General features: G+C 31.9%; 1 protein-coding gene across 2 annotated transcripts in view; it reads left to right on the plus strand.

Annotated features, from left to right (window-relative positions):
* Window positions 1–15,426, plus strand: part of Trps1 (transcriptional repressor GATA binding 1) — a 229,234-nt gene that overhangs the window by 122,676 nt on the left and 91,132 nt on the right. The window contains exon 5 of one of the 2 annotated variants that reach the window (XM_042672890.1): window positions 4,096–4,128. The exons of the other annotated variant lie outside the window; for it this stretch is intronic. Within the exon in view, the coding sequence (XP_042528824.1) occupies window positions 4,096–4,128 (33 nt within the window). The remainder of the gene's footprint in view (window positions 1–4,095; window positions 4,129–15,426) is intronic. 2 annotated transcript variants of the gene reach the window in all.

Below are 15,426 nucleotides of genomic sequence, written 5' to 3' on the forward strand. Positions count from 1 at the left end.
TAAAGTAGAGACTGAGAGTGTTTTCTGTCTCTTATTTAAAAACACAAATGAGTTTGGTGCACATATTATGGATTTATACTTCCTTGGTTTTAATCCAAAGAATCAGAAATTCTTATATACAAGACTCACTCAAACACCTTGTGCAGTTCAATAAATGCCTAATTCATATTAAATATTATCACCAATAATTTCCTTATATAACGAGATATGTGTTAGTCATGGAGTTTCTAAGAAAAAAAATTAGTTTGGCAACTTCTGTTACCTGAATTTCCCAGAGTACAAGTAATTGAGAATTTTATAAATAGTCTTGCGTTTCACTTTTCAGAAAAGCCATATATGAGTTCTAGAGCTTACTTAAGTTACTTATTTACTTTTATTTCTATAATAATTGCCTCTTAATGCTAAAAACAGAGAAGATAATCAAGAAAGAGAGAAAGCGAATTGAAAACTCTGCATTTGGTACATTTCAACAAGTCTTTGATTATACTTTGATCTTTTCCAGTTTTCCTATCCATTGAAATCTCATATGGCTGGAAACAAAATCACCCTTATTTCCTAGGAAAGAAATAGGAACACTCTAATTTTAGGTGACTTACTCAGATTCTGACACTTTGAGGAGAGATAACAGGCCATTGGTCTTTATACAGAGGAAACTTTTTATCTGAACTCTTTTAGCTCAAAGGAGGTAATGTCCGTTGAAATCAAATACCAGAATGGCCTCTTTTTTTTTTTTTTTTAAATCAATGCTCAATTATCTTCAATGTTTGGAGTGGGGAATTACAAATGTTATTTCATTCTCTTTAGCCTGTCTTTCAATTTTCTTTCATTTTTTATTTTCCATATAGGAAGTCAGTATGAAAGATAGTGAGGAATTTAAATGTTGAATTTGTTAAAGTTTCAGAAATTGTAAAATTCTTAAATGTTATTTTTTCTGAACATTTTCTGAATATTATTGAATTCTGAACAGCCTCACCTATTTGTAGATCAATTGTTTTACCTCTACCTTAAGTACATTTTTCATTTCTGAGAAATAGATGGAGAAACTTATGTAATGATGCTTCTTATGGAATACATACTTCTTTGAGATATTAGAGAATATAAAAAATTGATCAAGATACAATATATTCATAAACTGCTTTGATTAAATGACAACTTATTTGCACAACCACTTAAATAAGTGTTTCTTTCACCAACCAGTAAAGGATCACCCCCCTAAAAGTAGATTGACTGATGGGTAAAAATTAATAAAATGACTGAGTAAGCTCCTAATGAAAAATATGGATAAGGATTGAAGTGCCTGATAGTGTTCTTATACTTTTACCAAAGTTTTTACCCCTGGAAAAGTTGGCTGAAAGCTACAAAATCTTCATAGGTCCCCTAAGGTATTAGATCTTTGAGAGAAATAATGATACACTACTTTAGAGATAAAAAGGCTGCTAGAAAAATTTGCAGATGGAAGACCCACATCAAGAAATCTTTCCTGTGAATTACACTGCTCAAATTGTCTTCACTAGAAATTCTTTGGTAGAAGACCAAGTTTGAATTATTGTTCAAAATTGGGATACTGGGCAGTGTTTCAAGGGTTATTTTTGCAATTAATCCTTATGTGATTATGTAATTTATTGCCAATAGAAACAAATAATCTGGTGTTTGCCACATAATTTAATTCAGGGTAATCTGGGGATTCTTCCTCTAATGTACAAGTAATGTTTTATCTTTGCTATACTGCTTAATGTTTTCGCTTTTATATGCTTGAACTATGATTTTTAATTTTAGTTTACATAGTTTAAATTTTTCTGATACTCAGATAATTCTCTCACTCTCAAAATCAATACTCTTTATAACAGTTTTATATAAATTCAGACTTGTTAAAACACAGAAGAAATAGAAGAAAGCAGATTTAAGATACTGATAGTGGTATGTTCTTTTTCTTTCTGTGTGTGTGTGTGTGTGTGTGTTTCTATGTTACTGTAGTTCAAGTATTGTCACTTTATAGCAATTGAAACCTAAACCAGATCCATTATATCATTACCGGTTTAAACTAAATGACACAGCATGTTCTTAAGTATTTTACATGTTTCCATTTTAGCTTACTTAATGATGATATCATGTTCTGAGTGCGGAGTGTAAAAATCTTTGCAAATACTTTCCTGCCTAACACTGTTTCTCTGTCCTTTCTGTGTCAATTGTATCATTGCCATTTTAGGTGAAAAATTCTCTTAGCCGATAATGATTTTATCTCTGATGACTGTTAGTCAACAAAAGACAGTTCTGTTGAGGTGTGTAGTATATGAAACCCTTTGAAATGTCAGTATACTTATGTCCCATCTTATTTTCATTTTTTGTGTTGTTGGAAATTTTCTATAATATTTGTTTTCAACATGATAATTATTGAAGCTGCATTTGACTAGTGAGCACTTGAGATACGGCTACTGCAACTGGGAACTGAATTTTTAATATATGTGATTTGTATTAAATTTTTAACAGTCACTTATTACTACTGGCTACCACATAGGAAAAGAGAGTACTGTATAATCAATCTGTGTTACCTGTGTTTCTGTCATGCTAATTCTACTAAATTATATCAACTCCCTTGTTTATAAAATAAAACAATATACATTTCTAAGACTTAAACTCACAATTACTCTTAGGCTTATGCATGTTTTTATTCTTTCATCATCTCTCTCTGTGTCTCTCTCTCTCTCTTTCTCAGAACTCTTGCATCAGTAATGATCTTTCTCATTCTCTTCTATCTCATTTGATTTTTCTCTCATCTACAGCCATAGAACTTCTCTTCTAAGAATACCTTGCCAGATCATGCTATTTAATGGAGACTATAACCTTCATGAGGAAACTGGCTGTGCCAAAGTATTAGGGACCCAGAGCTACGTATAGAGCTTGATGCATTCCTTTTTATTAATGAACAAGTTTAATTCAATGCAATAAAAAGGCCTGGTTTGGGGCCAGGGAAAAATGTAGATATTGTCTAAAAAATAGCAAAAGAAAAAAAAAAGGATTGGGGTCATAGTTCAAGTAGAAATGTGCCTGTCTAGTAATTATAATACCCTGAATTGTAGCTCTACTACTGCGCCTCTTCAAAAGACAAAGATTTGAAATCCTTTTCAAAATCGGCATGATTAGTTTGAATTGTGTTTCTCGAACATAAAAATAAAGGAAGTTATATTTGATTATAATTTTGAGCTAAAGATGAACTAAAGATGAATGGGTCAGTATATATTTAACAGTATGATACTAAGGAATAAATTAAAAAGCATATCATTGTCTAATGTTTGCTGAAAGAATGTCTTTCACAGATGTTACAAATAACAGGGCCATGCTGAAAAATAGACTAAAAAAGTTAAACCAAACCTACTTTCAGCATAATTAACATATATACACACAGTTAAAATGTATTTTAATAATTGAGTCATTGATGTAGTCCAGTTAATTCAGATAGAGATACGCTATTTAAGAGGCTTGAATGGAAAAGTATTTTTCTGGACCTTGAAGGTTTTGTTAATAGACTGTGATATGAAGCTCCCTATGGATAAATTGATGGATGTATTGTTCACTTTTCTTTTCTCATTAAGTTAAATCATTCTTAAAACTATTTTAGAATTGCTGTGAAGACTATATGAATATATACATATATCTATCATATGTATATATCTTTTGTTGCCCTAGAGTATATTAGCAATTCATCACATGCATAGTTCATTTAATTAACAATCTTGATACTTGATGGGTAAGGAAAGAAGTTTTCTTTTATTTGCCCCTAAGCCTTAATTGGATGCTTATCTGTAGCAGCAAGTGTTGTGATTAGGATGGTACTCTAGGTTGCCTTACTAGTCTTCTACTCCAGAGAAAAGTCTGAATCTTAGGAATGGAATTGTAGAGATCCATCAGTGGTTTCTCAAATTTAGAGAATTTCGAAGAAGGATTCTGTTAGCTATTTTAAGGGAAATTTGGGGGAAAGTGTAATGGAATAGATTTCCAGACAGTAAACTTTCACATGTACTCTTTCATAACCACCTTAGAGAAAAAAAAAACATAGCCATCATATATCCTAAATCTCACCCTGGTGCATCTTTCTAGGATTTGACAATCACCCGGACAGCAAACAGAAGGGTAAGTGAAACATTGGCTTTCTTAAATGCCTTCTATTTGACTTATCAAGCCATTTTAAACCTTTTGAACTTTCTACCTTTCCCTGTCCTTTATATTTCCCATCTATTTCTGTTAAGAGTAAAGTTTGCAGTTAACTGTGCAGTATGTGAAATGCTGGGGTGCTCTGAGGGAGTCTTTTCTTTCTCTAAAATTATGTGATCAGGAAAAGAAAATCAAAGTGTTATTACTAAAGATTTAGTTTCTTCAAATAGAATTAAGTGCTCTCCAAACAATTACATGGCTATCTTAGAATAAAAAGATCTAAGTTTGTATTAGTGGAATATATGGTAATAAGGAATATACAGGATCATTTTTTTTTTCCTTTAGGGTTAAGTCTGCCCACTTGACAAAATCTAACACATTTCATTACTGCCTTTCAGGCTTTATTGGTGATATTAAGTCAAATGATGTTTGCTTTCCTCAATCATTAATAGTGTTTGTACACACTCAAGTTTTCTCTTTCACATTACTTTTTCATATGATGAAGCATGCAGACACTTTATTTGAATAAAGATCCAAACAAGAGGGTCAAAACTCCCTTTTGTACTGCTACTTAAAGATAATAATTTAACAAAAAGCAGAAGAAGAAGAAAAAGAGAATGTTAAAACTCAGAAACAAGAAAAACATAGGGTAAGAAAGAGAACCAGAGAATTATGGAAAGAATTCTTTGAATCCTATTTTTGACTTTTCACTCCTACACCCAAGAAAAAGGGTATTTTGCTCAAGTATTTCTGGCAGATGATGTCACAGATGCTCGTGGGCCTCACAGTGCAGATTCCAGAACTGTCAAAAGGTAATTTTGAAAATGTTTTAGATATCATGCTTATACACAAATGGAATAAAGACTAATTTTAATCATTAATTAGGAGGTTCCAGAATATGATAAGCTCTTTAATTTCATTATTTTTTCTGATTTTTAAAAAATTCACTTTAAGTTGTTCTTTAAGAAGGCTTCAAGACCATAATCCTCAGATCTCAGCCTCTCGAGTAATTAAGATTTCAGGCAAGAGGCACCAGCACATGGCTAGTACATCTGTTTTTAAGTGAATGGAAAATAGACTTTTCTGGTTAATATATTCAAAGTACAGGACAACAATCTGTCCTACAAAGACCCATCATCTATGTGCTGACCCATAACCAAGTTGAGTGGCAATACAAATACTAATAAATAAATAAATAAATAAATAAAAGGCTTCAAGCTCTATTAGAGGAAAATTAGAGAAACATGACTTAGGTAGTGTATCAGGAATGCAATGTTAATTAAAGAAAACCCAGATAGGACTAATCAATAAACCAGTGGGTTAGCTTTTAGGTTATTATTTATTTGAAACAATAAATTAACTCATGACCTCAAAATTTCTAGGACCATAATTAATTTAAATCATATACAGATATATACCCCTAAGTCATTGAGTAATTCTTGTGTGAGCCTGTTAATTTTTTTATTAAAAAGCTCCCAATATATCAAACAAATATGTTTTTTACATTTTATTTTGCCTCATTTCCAAGGTCAGATTTTTTAAAGAGCACTAATGGAGAAAAAATTTAGGTATCAACTTCCAAGTGTTTATGTTAAGATTCATTTTACAAAGTTTCTTAAGGCTTATGTAACAATAAATTTGATTCTATATCAGGCTGTATTTATCATCTGTTTCATTTTCTTAACATATTAATTGGCATTAATCTAAAACCAGTTATGAGAAGAAGAGATGAAAGATAAAATGCCCCATCTTTTTCCTATTTCTATACTTTTTTTTTTATCTCATTCGTCTATTTTTTTCATTTCCTACAGCACAGTATGTGTGTGTGTGTGTATGTGTGCGGTTGTGCATGCATACGTGTTTGCATGCATGTGTGTGTGTGTGTGTGTGTGTGTGTGTATAGAATATTTGTGGAATTTATACTTGAGTATAATTGTCTTGAAACTGTTGACAGGATTAATCCTTCATGTAATTAACACTGCCAGTCACAATCAAGACATATTAATGCTACAGTTTATATGTGTTTCTATTTCATCTGTTGATAAATTAGTAAAACTATCATTTCATTGACTGTGAAGAGGTATGTATAGAACAGATATGTGTTTCTTCTTTTGCTAAGATGTTTTAGATGAAATCAAATGGGAACTATAATTCTCAGGAATTACTACCAAAGCACTACGAATTTTACCAAAGAGAGTATTTGAAAATCACATTCTTTCTTGATCCTTTTTTAAATAACACTTATTTTGGTGTGTTGGAAAGACATGTGTCTTTTATAATCAACTCATCCTTTGAACTGTCATAGAATTTCACCTTTGATAAATGTTTTTAATATATATGGAATTTAAATGACACCTTATATTTTGTTTACAATTCTACTCTCTTTATATAGTACAAAATTTGCACAATCTGAGACAAAACATTAAAAATTTGCACTTACAATATAGAATACATTTTATATCCACTGGGTTTTAGAAACAAATATTTTTCATTTTACTTGGCATCACGTTAAATTGTATATTATATATATATATATATATATATATGTATATATTGGTAAGAAGAGAAGATCCATATTTTAGAAATTGCAACTCAAACTTCCTCCCCCCAAAAGAAAACTAATGATCATTTATTGAAATAGAATTAGAGTCTCTAAATAAATTATCTTGAAAGAGAATATTTTTATTAGATTTTGGTAATTCTCATCCCTTAAAAGTGACATGATTTCTAAAGGCAACATATTTCAAATTTACATTGTGGATTTCAAAGTTAATTAAAAATTTAAGTTCAAAGGATTGCTATAATGAGCATTTATGAGAATAGACCCTCCCTAGTAACATGGTTAAGAAGTTACATTCATCTGAAGGATATGTTCCTACTTAGTTTTTCACAATGTGCCTTTATGACTGAAATTTCATTTATTTTGTGTGAGACATTTGGTCTTTTTGGTTTTTCTCTTGTCAAGTTCAGTGCCCATGAAAAATCTCCTTATAAATTAGCAACAAAAACAAAGTAGCAAAACCAAAGATAGTTAAAAAGCATTGCCATGAAAATAATGAATGAAAGGAATTTTAAAGGATTTTCATAGCAGAATTATTTGAGCATGCATAAGTAGGTACATTCACTTGCCTTTAGAAAATTCATAGGAAAGTGTTTTATAGTGGTATATAAGACTTTGCAGCTTCAAAGTTTAGTAACTTCAATGTAGTTAGGAAACTAGTTAGGTTTTAAAGTTGTTTACTTTCATGTAAAAATCTTTCATTTGGAAACATATTGGATAGCATGCAATCACGTCGTTTTACTTTTTTCTGAATAATTTTCTTTATATATTGAAACATGGAAACTTCTCACAACTATTTTTGTTGTTTTAGTGTTGCTTACTCTATGGAACCTTTATAAAATCTTTACTCTTCCTGGTTTTAGTAAATGTTATATAAACATTGCATGAGATATAGTCTTCATATAGTTATATAGAACATCTTTTAAAAATATCTTCCAAGTGGGCACTGGTGGCTCATGTCTCTAATCCTAGCTACTCAGGAGGTTAAGGATCAAAGTTCAAAGCCAGCCTGGGAAGGAAAGTTTGCGAGACTCTTATCTCCAATTCACCCCCAGAACACCAGAAATGGCACTATGGTTCAAAGTTGCAGGGCTGTAGCCTTGAACATGATGAGCTCAGGGACAGTGCCCAGGCACTGAGTTCAAGCCCCATGACTGACTAAATATATATATCTCTATATATACATAAATGTATGTATTTATGTATATATGTATGTATATACGTATATATTTGTATATATGTATATGTGTGTATATGTGTATATGTATGTGTGTATGTATCCAGGTAAGGAAAATACTCTTTCAGAGGATTTTACATAATGAAACCTTGATTTAGTAAGATATTAATTAGTATCTAGTATGTGGTAATAAGAACCCAATTATTATAGACTGGCAATTTTTTCAAACTATAGATTCTCTTTTATTTTCTTGGATTGTATTTCTTTAAACTAACATATGTTTGTTATACCAGTGGGTTCATTTTTTTAAAGGAGCTTAGTATTTTTTTATTTCTTTATTGAGATTAAGTGATTACATAAACTTCACAATACTGTGGGAAAGTTATATTTATCTAAATTCAGGAACAGATCTTAACCTTCACAAGGTGAATTGTCATTATCATGGTCTATAAACCAGTGGGGGCTCATTTGGACATTCCAGATATGCTTACAATATGCCTTGACCAATTTCATCCCTCCCATTACTCTCTCCTCATTCTGCTCCACTAGATAAACTCAACAAGCAGTATTGTTCTATTTTCACATAAGTACATAAAATATTTTCATCATATTCACCGCCTTTAACCTTCTCTGTGCACTTCTCCTCTCCTACTAGCACCAGATTCTACACTTTAATATTTAATATTAGGAATATAACAACAGAATGACAACAGAATATGTGCCTTGCCCTTGATGAAAATGACTGCTGTAGAATTGTCTTAAAACCACACAAGTCCACACTATTTCTTGTATTGACAAAACAGGGCATGACTTTATCTTACCCATTTCTCTGCAAAAGTAACAGTGGAATAAGATTTTCTTCCTTACCCTTTTCTTTCACTATATGGAATTCTGATGTTTTAGACATTTTGTAAATATGTTTGTTTAAATTGAGTGATACTGGGTTAGTTAGTAAAAAGAACACTTAGAAGGGATTATATTGTTCTATTTTTTGTTGTTGTTGTTTTGTTTTTGCCAGTCATGGGGCCTGAACTCTGGGCCTGGGCACTGTCCCCCCAGCTCTTCAGCTCAAGGTTGGCACTCTACCACTTGAGCCATAGCACCACTTCTGGCTTTTTCTGCTTATGTGGTGCTGAGGAATCAAACCCAGGGCCTCATGCATTCAAGGCAAGCGCTCTACCACTGAGCCACATTCCCAGTCTCTACAATATTCTGTTTGAGTCTCAGTTTCATATGACCTTGATGATGTGATTTAACCTAACCGTCATGAACCTCTGTGGCCCTGCCCTCTAACATAGAACCAGATATTCAGTACATACAGTGCCCACTTCTGCATTGTGGTAAAAATTAAATGACATGTATGTGTCACCAACTTTGTCATGTCTGCAGTTACTGTTGTTAGAAAGACCTTCAGCAATTAATATTATATTTCTAAAAACTGTTTTATTTGTGTTTCTTATTGATGGAACTCATAGGTTATAGCCTAGTTCTCAGGAGCAACATTATTGACATTTCGGATCAGATCATTCTTTGTTGTGATACGCTCTGGCATAATGTGTAATGTTTATCTGCTTCCCTGGCCTCTGTCCAGTAGAGGTTAATAACACCTTTTTCTCCTGTCAGAGCAACAAATTCTCTTCTACAGATATTGCACCAAGATCCCTTTGCAGCGCACTAGCCCTCCATAAATTGCAGTTTTAAATAATTAACTAGCTATTAAAAGCAGGCAGCACTTTAAAAAATACTTTAAGCCTTTTCTTGCAAGAGAAACAGAGAATATGTAAAAATTCCTGAAGTGACACGTTCTTGCTGGAGTCAAGTCTACAGAGAGGGGTCTTTTCTTTGTTCTTGAGAAGCAGATCTTTAATGTGTCCATTCTAGTTGCAGATTTTAGATTTTTAATGGTTCTGTGAAACAAAAGATAATTATGAAGAAATATTATGAGAGACACTAAGTTTTATATTGTTTCTCAGTCTTTATTGATACTATTGATTCTTAAACCAACATTGGTTCTTTGACAAGTAGAGTTCTTAGAAGGTTTCCAAATATTTTGACTTGATTATCACTAAAATTGCTTACATTGTGTAAAATCACAACAAAATTTTCAGAAATATTGCTAGAAGGGTCAAAATAAAATTTAGAGACAAAGCTAAAAGTATATAAGCTTCAATAATTTTTAAATTCATTTTCTCATTTTAACAGAGGAAATAAGTTTAGAACCAATGACATAGTTATTTGTTGTATTTCTTAATTGCCTATTGTGATACATTTCCTCAAAATCTGTGCTGAAATACCATTGCTGACTCATAGTTATTTAAATGTATTGATCATTGGTGTTTCCTTTTCCCTTCATTCCAAATACAATTTTGCTAAGGATTTAATGAATGTTACCATACACTCAGAGAGCAGTAACTTATTTGCCTTATTCTACCTAGTATTTCTGAGTTTGTGTTTGATGTTTTTTATAAAGGACAATTGTCAGTTTATTTATTTTGCCACAATATCATTCAAAAGATTTTAATTTTTTTTCACAAAATAGAAAAAATGAAGCTAAAAGAAATAATGATTTCAGAAACCAAATTTACTCTCATGGATTTTATTAACAAATAACAAATAGTAAGTAACAGAGAACCCTTAATCTCCATCAAGCTAGTTAGCAGTGAATAATTTACATAACTCAGCACACTATGTGTCTTTACTTAGTAAAGTCATATGAAAACATGCTTAAAACTTAGTCAAATATGAGACAGGGACTCAGATTTTTATATTCTTTTGTCTTAAAACATAATATACATATAAAATCATATAATGCCCCTAAGAAATAATAGTCCTTGTTTGGCACATGATCTGTCACATTAATTTATTATTCAGTACTAAAAAAGAAAAAACAAGAACATTTATCACATAATTTCTTTCAATGACAAATGACACTTCTTATTAATGTCAAATATGGTCATTTATTTAAGAAAAATAATGCAATTAATAGATTTACTATATCCTAATTCAGATCAATTACCTAAAATGTATTGATCTGTTTTTTAAAAAATAGTACACGTCTAACTAATTATCTTTAAAGTCACGGGAAAAAATTGATACATGGCACTGTACTTCTTATAAAAATGCATAGATTTGGTTAACCACACATTCTTAGAAACAGCATATAATGTGGTGAGCTAAATTTAACTCTTTAAATTTGTTAAGTCTTTGAATCTGTTTGGTTGTCTCCCAGTGAGAGCCTAGTTGTTGAGAAAAATCAGATCTTTGTTTCTATGTAGCTCTTAGCAAAATGTAGGCAGTACTGAAAAGATTTTAGACAATAAAGATAGGTCTTTGTCATATAGCTTTGAATCTCCCCAGTTCAATCTGTGATCTTAGGAGAGCTGCTTTCACTCCCTTGAGACCGCAACAAATTTGTCAATGAGGAAACTTTTCTTAAATCTGTACTTGATCCTCTCTAGAGGTTTTGTTCTTCTCTGAGGTTGTAATAGATTTTGTCATACAGGAAACACATAGGAAAACAACCATCAAAATGTATCCTGTTTTTTTTCAACATTAAAATTGACATACATCACTGTAGAGGTCTTGTGACAGTAGAAGTTGAAGTCCTACATTTGATTGTGAAAATATTTATGCCATCTTGCGGCCATAGTAATTTGCCATCTTTAGCTACAAGTAATTTTAGTTATTATACTATTCTTTTTGTTTGCCTTGCATTTTCTTGAAGGGTTGATGTGAAATGTTTCACTGCAAAATTATATTAATTTTTGTTAAAGAGAAATACGGCAAACTCAACTTATTTTACAAAGTATCTTTCACACGCGTGATTTAGTTTCTCCATTGGTGATTTGCATTCCGGTGTCTAATTTAAACACATTTGAGTACTTTTATTCCAACTTATCTACAATGAATACTCTAAAAGTGATAAAGACATTTTTCACTCTGATTTTATTATTTTATTAAGATGTTATTTTTGGTTTTTATTTGAATTTAGAATGTTTACTTCCTCTCTTTGATTTGAATTTTAGTATATTGATCTGGCCAATCATTTAATTATTAGAAAATTATGTTCTGACAGAAGGAGAATGTAAGTAGCCTTTGTGATGTAATCAAGATTGTAGATCTAAGTTTAAATTGCTAATATTTGATTTGAGTACATCTGCATCACACTGGCTTGAATAACGGGAATAAGAACTAGCAGAACATCCAGGTCAGTGGCAAGAGTACTACAGACTAGCCTCCTATCAAAACCACAGAGGGGCACATGGTAAATTCATTCAACAGAAAAGGCATAATAGCTCAGATGTGAAAGAATGGGATAGAGGTTTTAGAGTTCCAAATTCAGGGAACAAATTCCCTAAGGCAGAAATTACATCTGAAGATAGAAAATGGACTGAGAAAGAAAACCCTTTCATTAGAAAGTAGATAGGATTCAAAGAAGAGCACAATCTGCACAAAGGAAAATTTGGGGGACCCAGAAGGAGAGTGTTCCAAACCTGAATGCAGTAATAACTTGGCATAACTAAACAGTCTAAACATTGGAGAACAACACAGTTAAAGTGAGTGAACGTATGTTTCAAATTATAAAATATTATAAAAATGAGACTTATGGGCCTTGTGGAAAAGGACACTGAAGAAGTACAAACAATGAGCATTTACAAATGACACACATTTGTCTAATGTTTTGCCTGTGTTAACTCACTTACTTCTCACTATGCTAGCTTTCTATGTAAAAGAAATGGAGACAAGATGATTATGAAAATAAGCCACAGACTGATTTGATCATTAGTTTCTGAGCATAAGGCTAAGTTTCCTTTAATTGTTTCTGCCCAAAATGAATATCGTTCTTAGAAATCAATGAAGAACATTTCCTAGAATAGGTCATTAATTATCTTACTCATTGGGAAAAGAATGGACCCTGTGTAAAATAAAATTGTTCCAAGATGATCTACCTATCTATCACTCTATCTATCTTTTTATCTACCTATCTTCCTTTCTTTTATCTATTTTACAGTGCTGGGACTTAAATCCAGAGCCTCAAGCCTTCTAAACAAATACTCTTAGAAAAGAGCACTAGAGGTACAACTCTTCCCAGGATACCTCTTATTCCTGATCTCCAATAATCCAGTGATACTCTTTAATCTTCTTATTTCCTCTGTCAGCTTAGAACATGGGCCACAGTGGGTACTACGTGGGGTCATAGAGGATGTCATGATGTACAATGAGAGAGCCAAAGATGGTACATACAAAAAGATGGCACCTAAAATATAAGCCATCACGAATATAGCATGGAGAAATAACCGTCATTTTATACCCTGATTTTAGGTAAATGACCACAGTTTGGGATTTTGCTACACTAGTTTTTTATGAACTTAAGGGACTAAGTTTATGTAGTTATATAACATGTTCAAAAGTTATATTTTTAGTTTCTATTCAGATACTTGTGGTTTTAGTACCTACTTACATTTCAGATATTCCCAAGAGTATCAAGGAAGCAGAATAGGCCAACTAAAACTGTATTTCTGTGAATATTTTTGTAGTGGGTTTCTGTAAGAGGGTGTTTACATTTTATGTGTGTAGGTTTACCACCAGATTATGGGCATCTTAAGAACAAGAGTCATGCTTTTTTTTTTTGTCTCATTGCCATTCCACATAATCATATTTGGAACAAAGTAGTTAATTATTCTTCTTTCTTTTTTTTTTCCTTCTTCTTATTTTGGAATAGAACTGGGGCTTAGACCCAGGGCCTTTTTGTTCTTACTTGGCTTTTTCATTTAAGGCTATCACTTGAGTCATACTTCTACTTCTGGCTTTTTGCTGCAATATTGGAGATAAGAGTCTCTCAGATTTTTCACGTGGGCTGACTTCAAATCTTACTCCTCACTTCTCAGACTCAGAATACAGATTTGAGCCGCTGATGTCAACTTTAGTTTTTATTTGTATTTATTTATATTTTTGTAGTTGTTTGAGGTGAAACCAATTTAATCTGTCACAGTGATATTTGTTTCCATATTGGATAAGTCTTATTAGGATATATTATTAAAACATTTTTGTGGGCAAATATACAAGCATAGGCTTACTTTGCCATGAAAAAAAATTGAGGGAGCTAAGTTTTGAACAAAATCTTACTTGTGATAGATCATGCCAACTCGATGAAATGTTTTCATATATCAGTGTTTTAGGAGGGTGGGGTAGAAGCAAAAATAGAAAATGCAGTATTCTCTGACCAAAAAATATTATAGTGATTTGCTGAAATTTTTACTCTCATGAACATAGATATCTACCTCAGAAAGAATCAATGAGAATTTTTTTTCACATCCATATGTGATAGATTGAGTTATTTCTGGATACAGTCTTCTGAGAACAAAGAATGACAGGGTCCATTTTATATTATATTAATTTATTTTTATAACATTCATGAAGAAATGGCCCAATTTGAATTTATAGTGTGTAAAATTTTAGTTTTAAAAACAAAATAGTTCTGGAGGAATGCAGGTTTTTAAGAAAGACAGCTTATTTTTTAAAAAAAACCTAAAAAACTCTCCATTCTAGACCTTTCATCAGTTAAATAATCACATGAACATACTGTTTTTAAATTTACGCTTTTAAAAAATGTCCTCATGCTGAGTTCCTGTTTGCCAAGTTTCAGTTAGGAGAGAATTTTTATAGCTTTTATAAAAACCCTGAAAATAGAAGATTTTTAAATGGAAAGTCTTACACGCTCTTAGTGAAGGTCACAAATCTTGCCACTATTGAGTCTGAAAGGGATTTTTCAATATTGGAAGGTGGCAACAAAAACTGAGGTAGTACTTTTCTGAATAGCATAATTTTATTTAGTTTTTATGCTAGCTATTTTATGCTGGTCTAACATGTTAGCATTTAGATGTCGGTACATACATTTTGTCTGTGATATAAGGTATTTAAATTGTGTCTTCCATCCAGTGTTGTATGTGTATGTGTGTGTATATATGTGTGTGTGTGTGTGTGTGTGTGTGTGTGTGTGTGTGTGTGTGTGTGTGTGTGTGTGTGTGTGTGTGTGTGTGTGTGTGTGTGTGTATATATATATATATTCTTTCATATCTGTTTTGTTTTAGTTTTTCATGTATCTTTGATTTGACTTGTGGTTTAACTGCAGTGGTTTTAGAGTCAATGTGGCAACCAACCATGTAGTTGAATTTCTCATACCTAGTTATCTTTGGTTGTCTAAAGTTTTTCTTTGAAAGCTACTGCTTTCTTACTTTTGAGGCAGAATTTGTTAGATTTTTTTTTCTAGGTCTGAATGAGCTCTTTTCAGGTCTCTATTGTGGGAATTTTAGGCCATAGGAACCAAAAGTCTTACTTTCATAATAGATAACATGTATTTCTTACTACAACCTAGGGCTGGTTTCAGAATGGAGAAAGTTAGGAAAGGTAGGACATAGGTAAAGTTTTGGGAACAAGGGAAATACAATTCTGGGAAGAGAATGAATGAAGTGGATTCTCAGCCAGGAAAGTTGGCCAGTCTTGCATGAACCAAATAAAATTGAAGAAATACTGCCAGAAA

The sequence above is a fragment of the Dipodomys spectabilis genome, unplaced genomic scaffold, assembly GCF_019054845.1.
Source record: "Dipodomys spectabilis isolate Male_0828 unplaced genomic scaffold, ASM1905484v1 ptg000783l, whole genome shotgun sequence".
Classification (NCBI taxonomy): Eukaryota; Metazoa; Chordata; class Mammalia; order Rodentia; family Heteromyidae; genus Dipodomys; species Dipodomys spectabilis.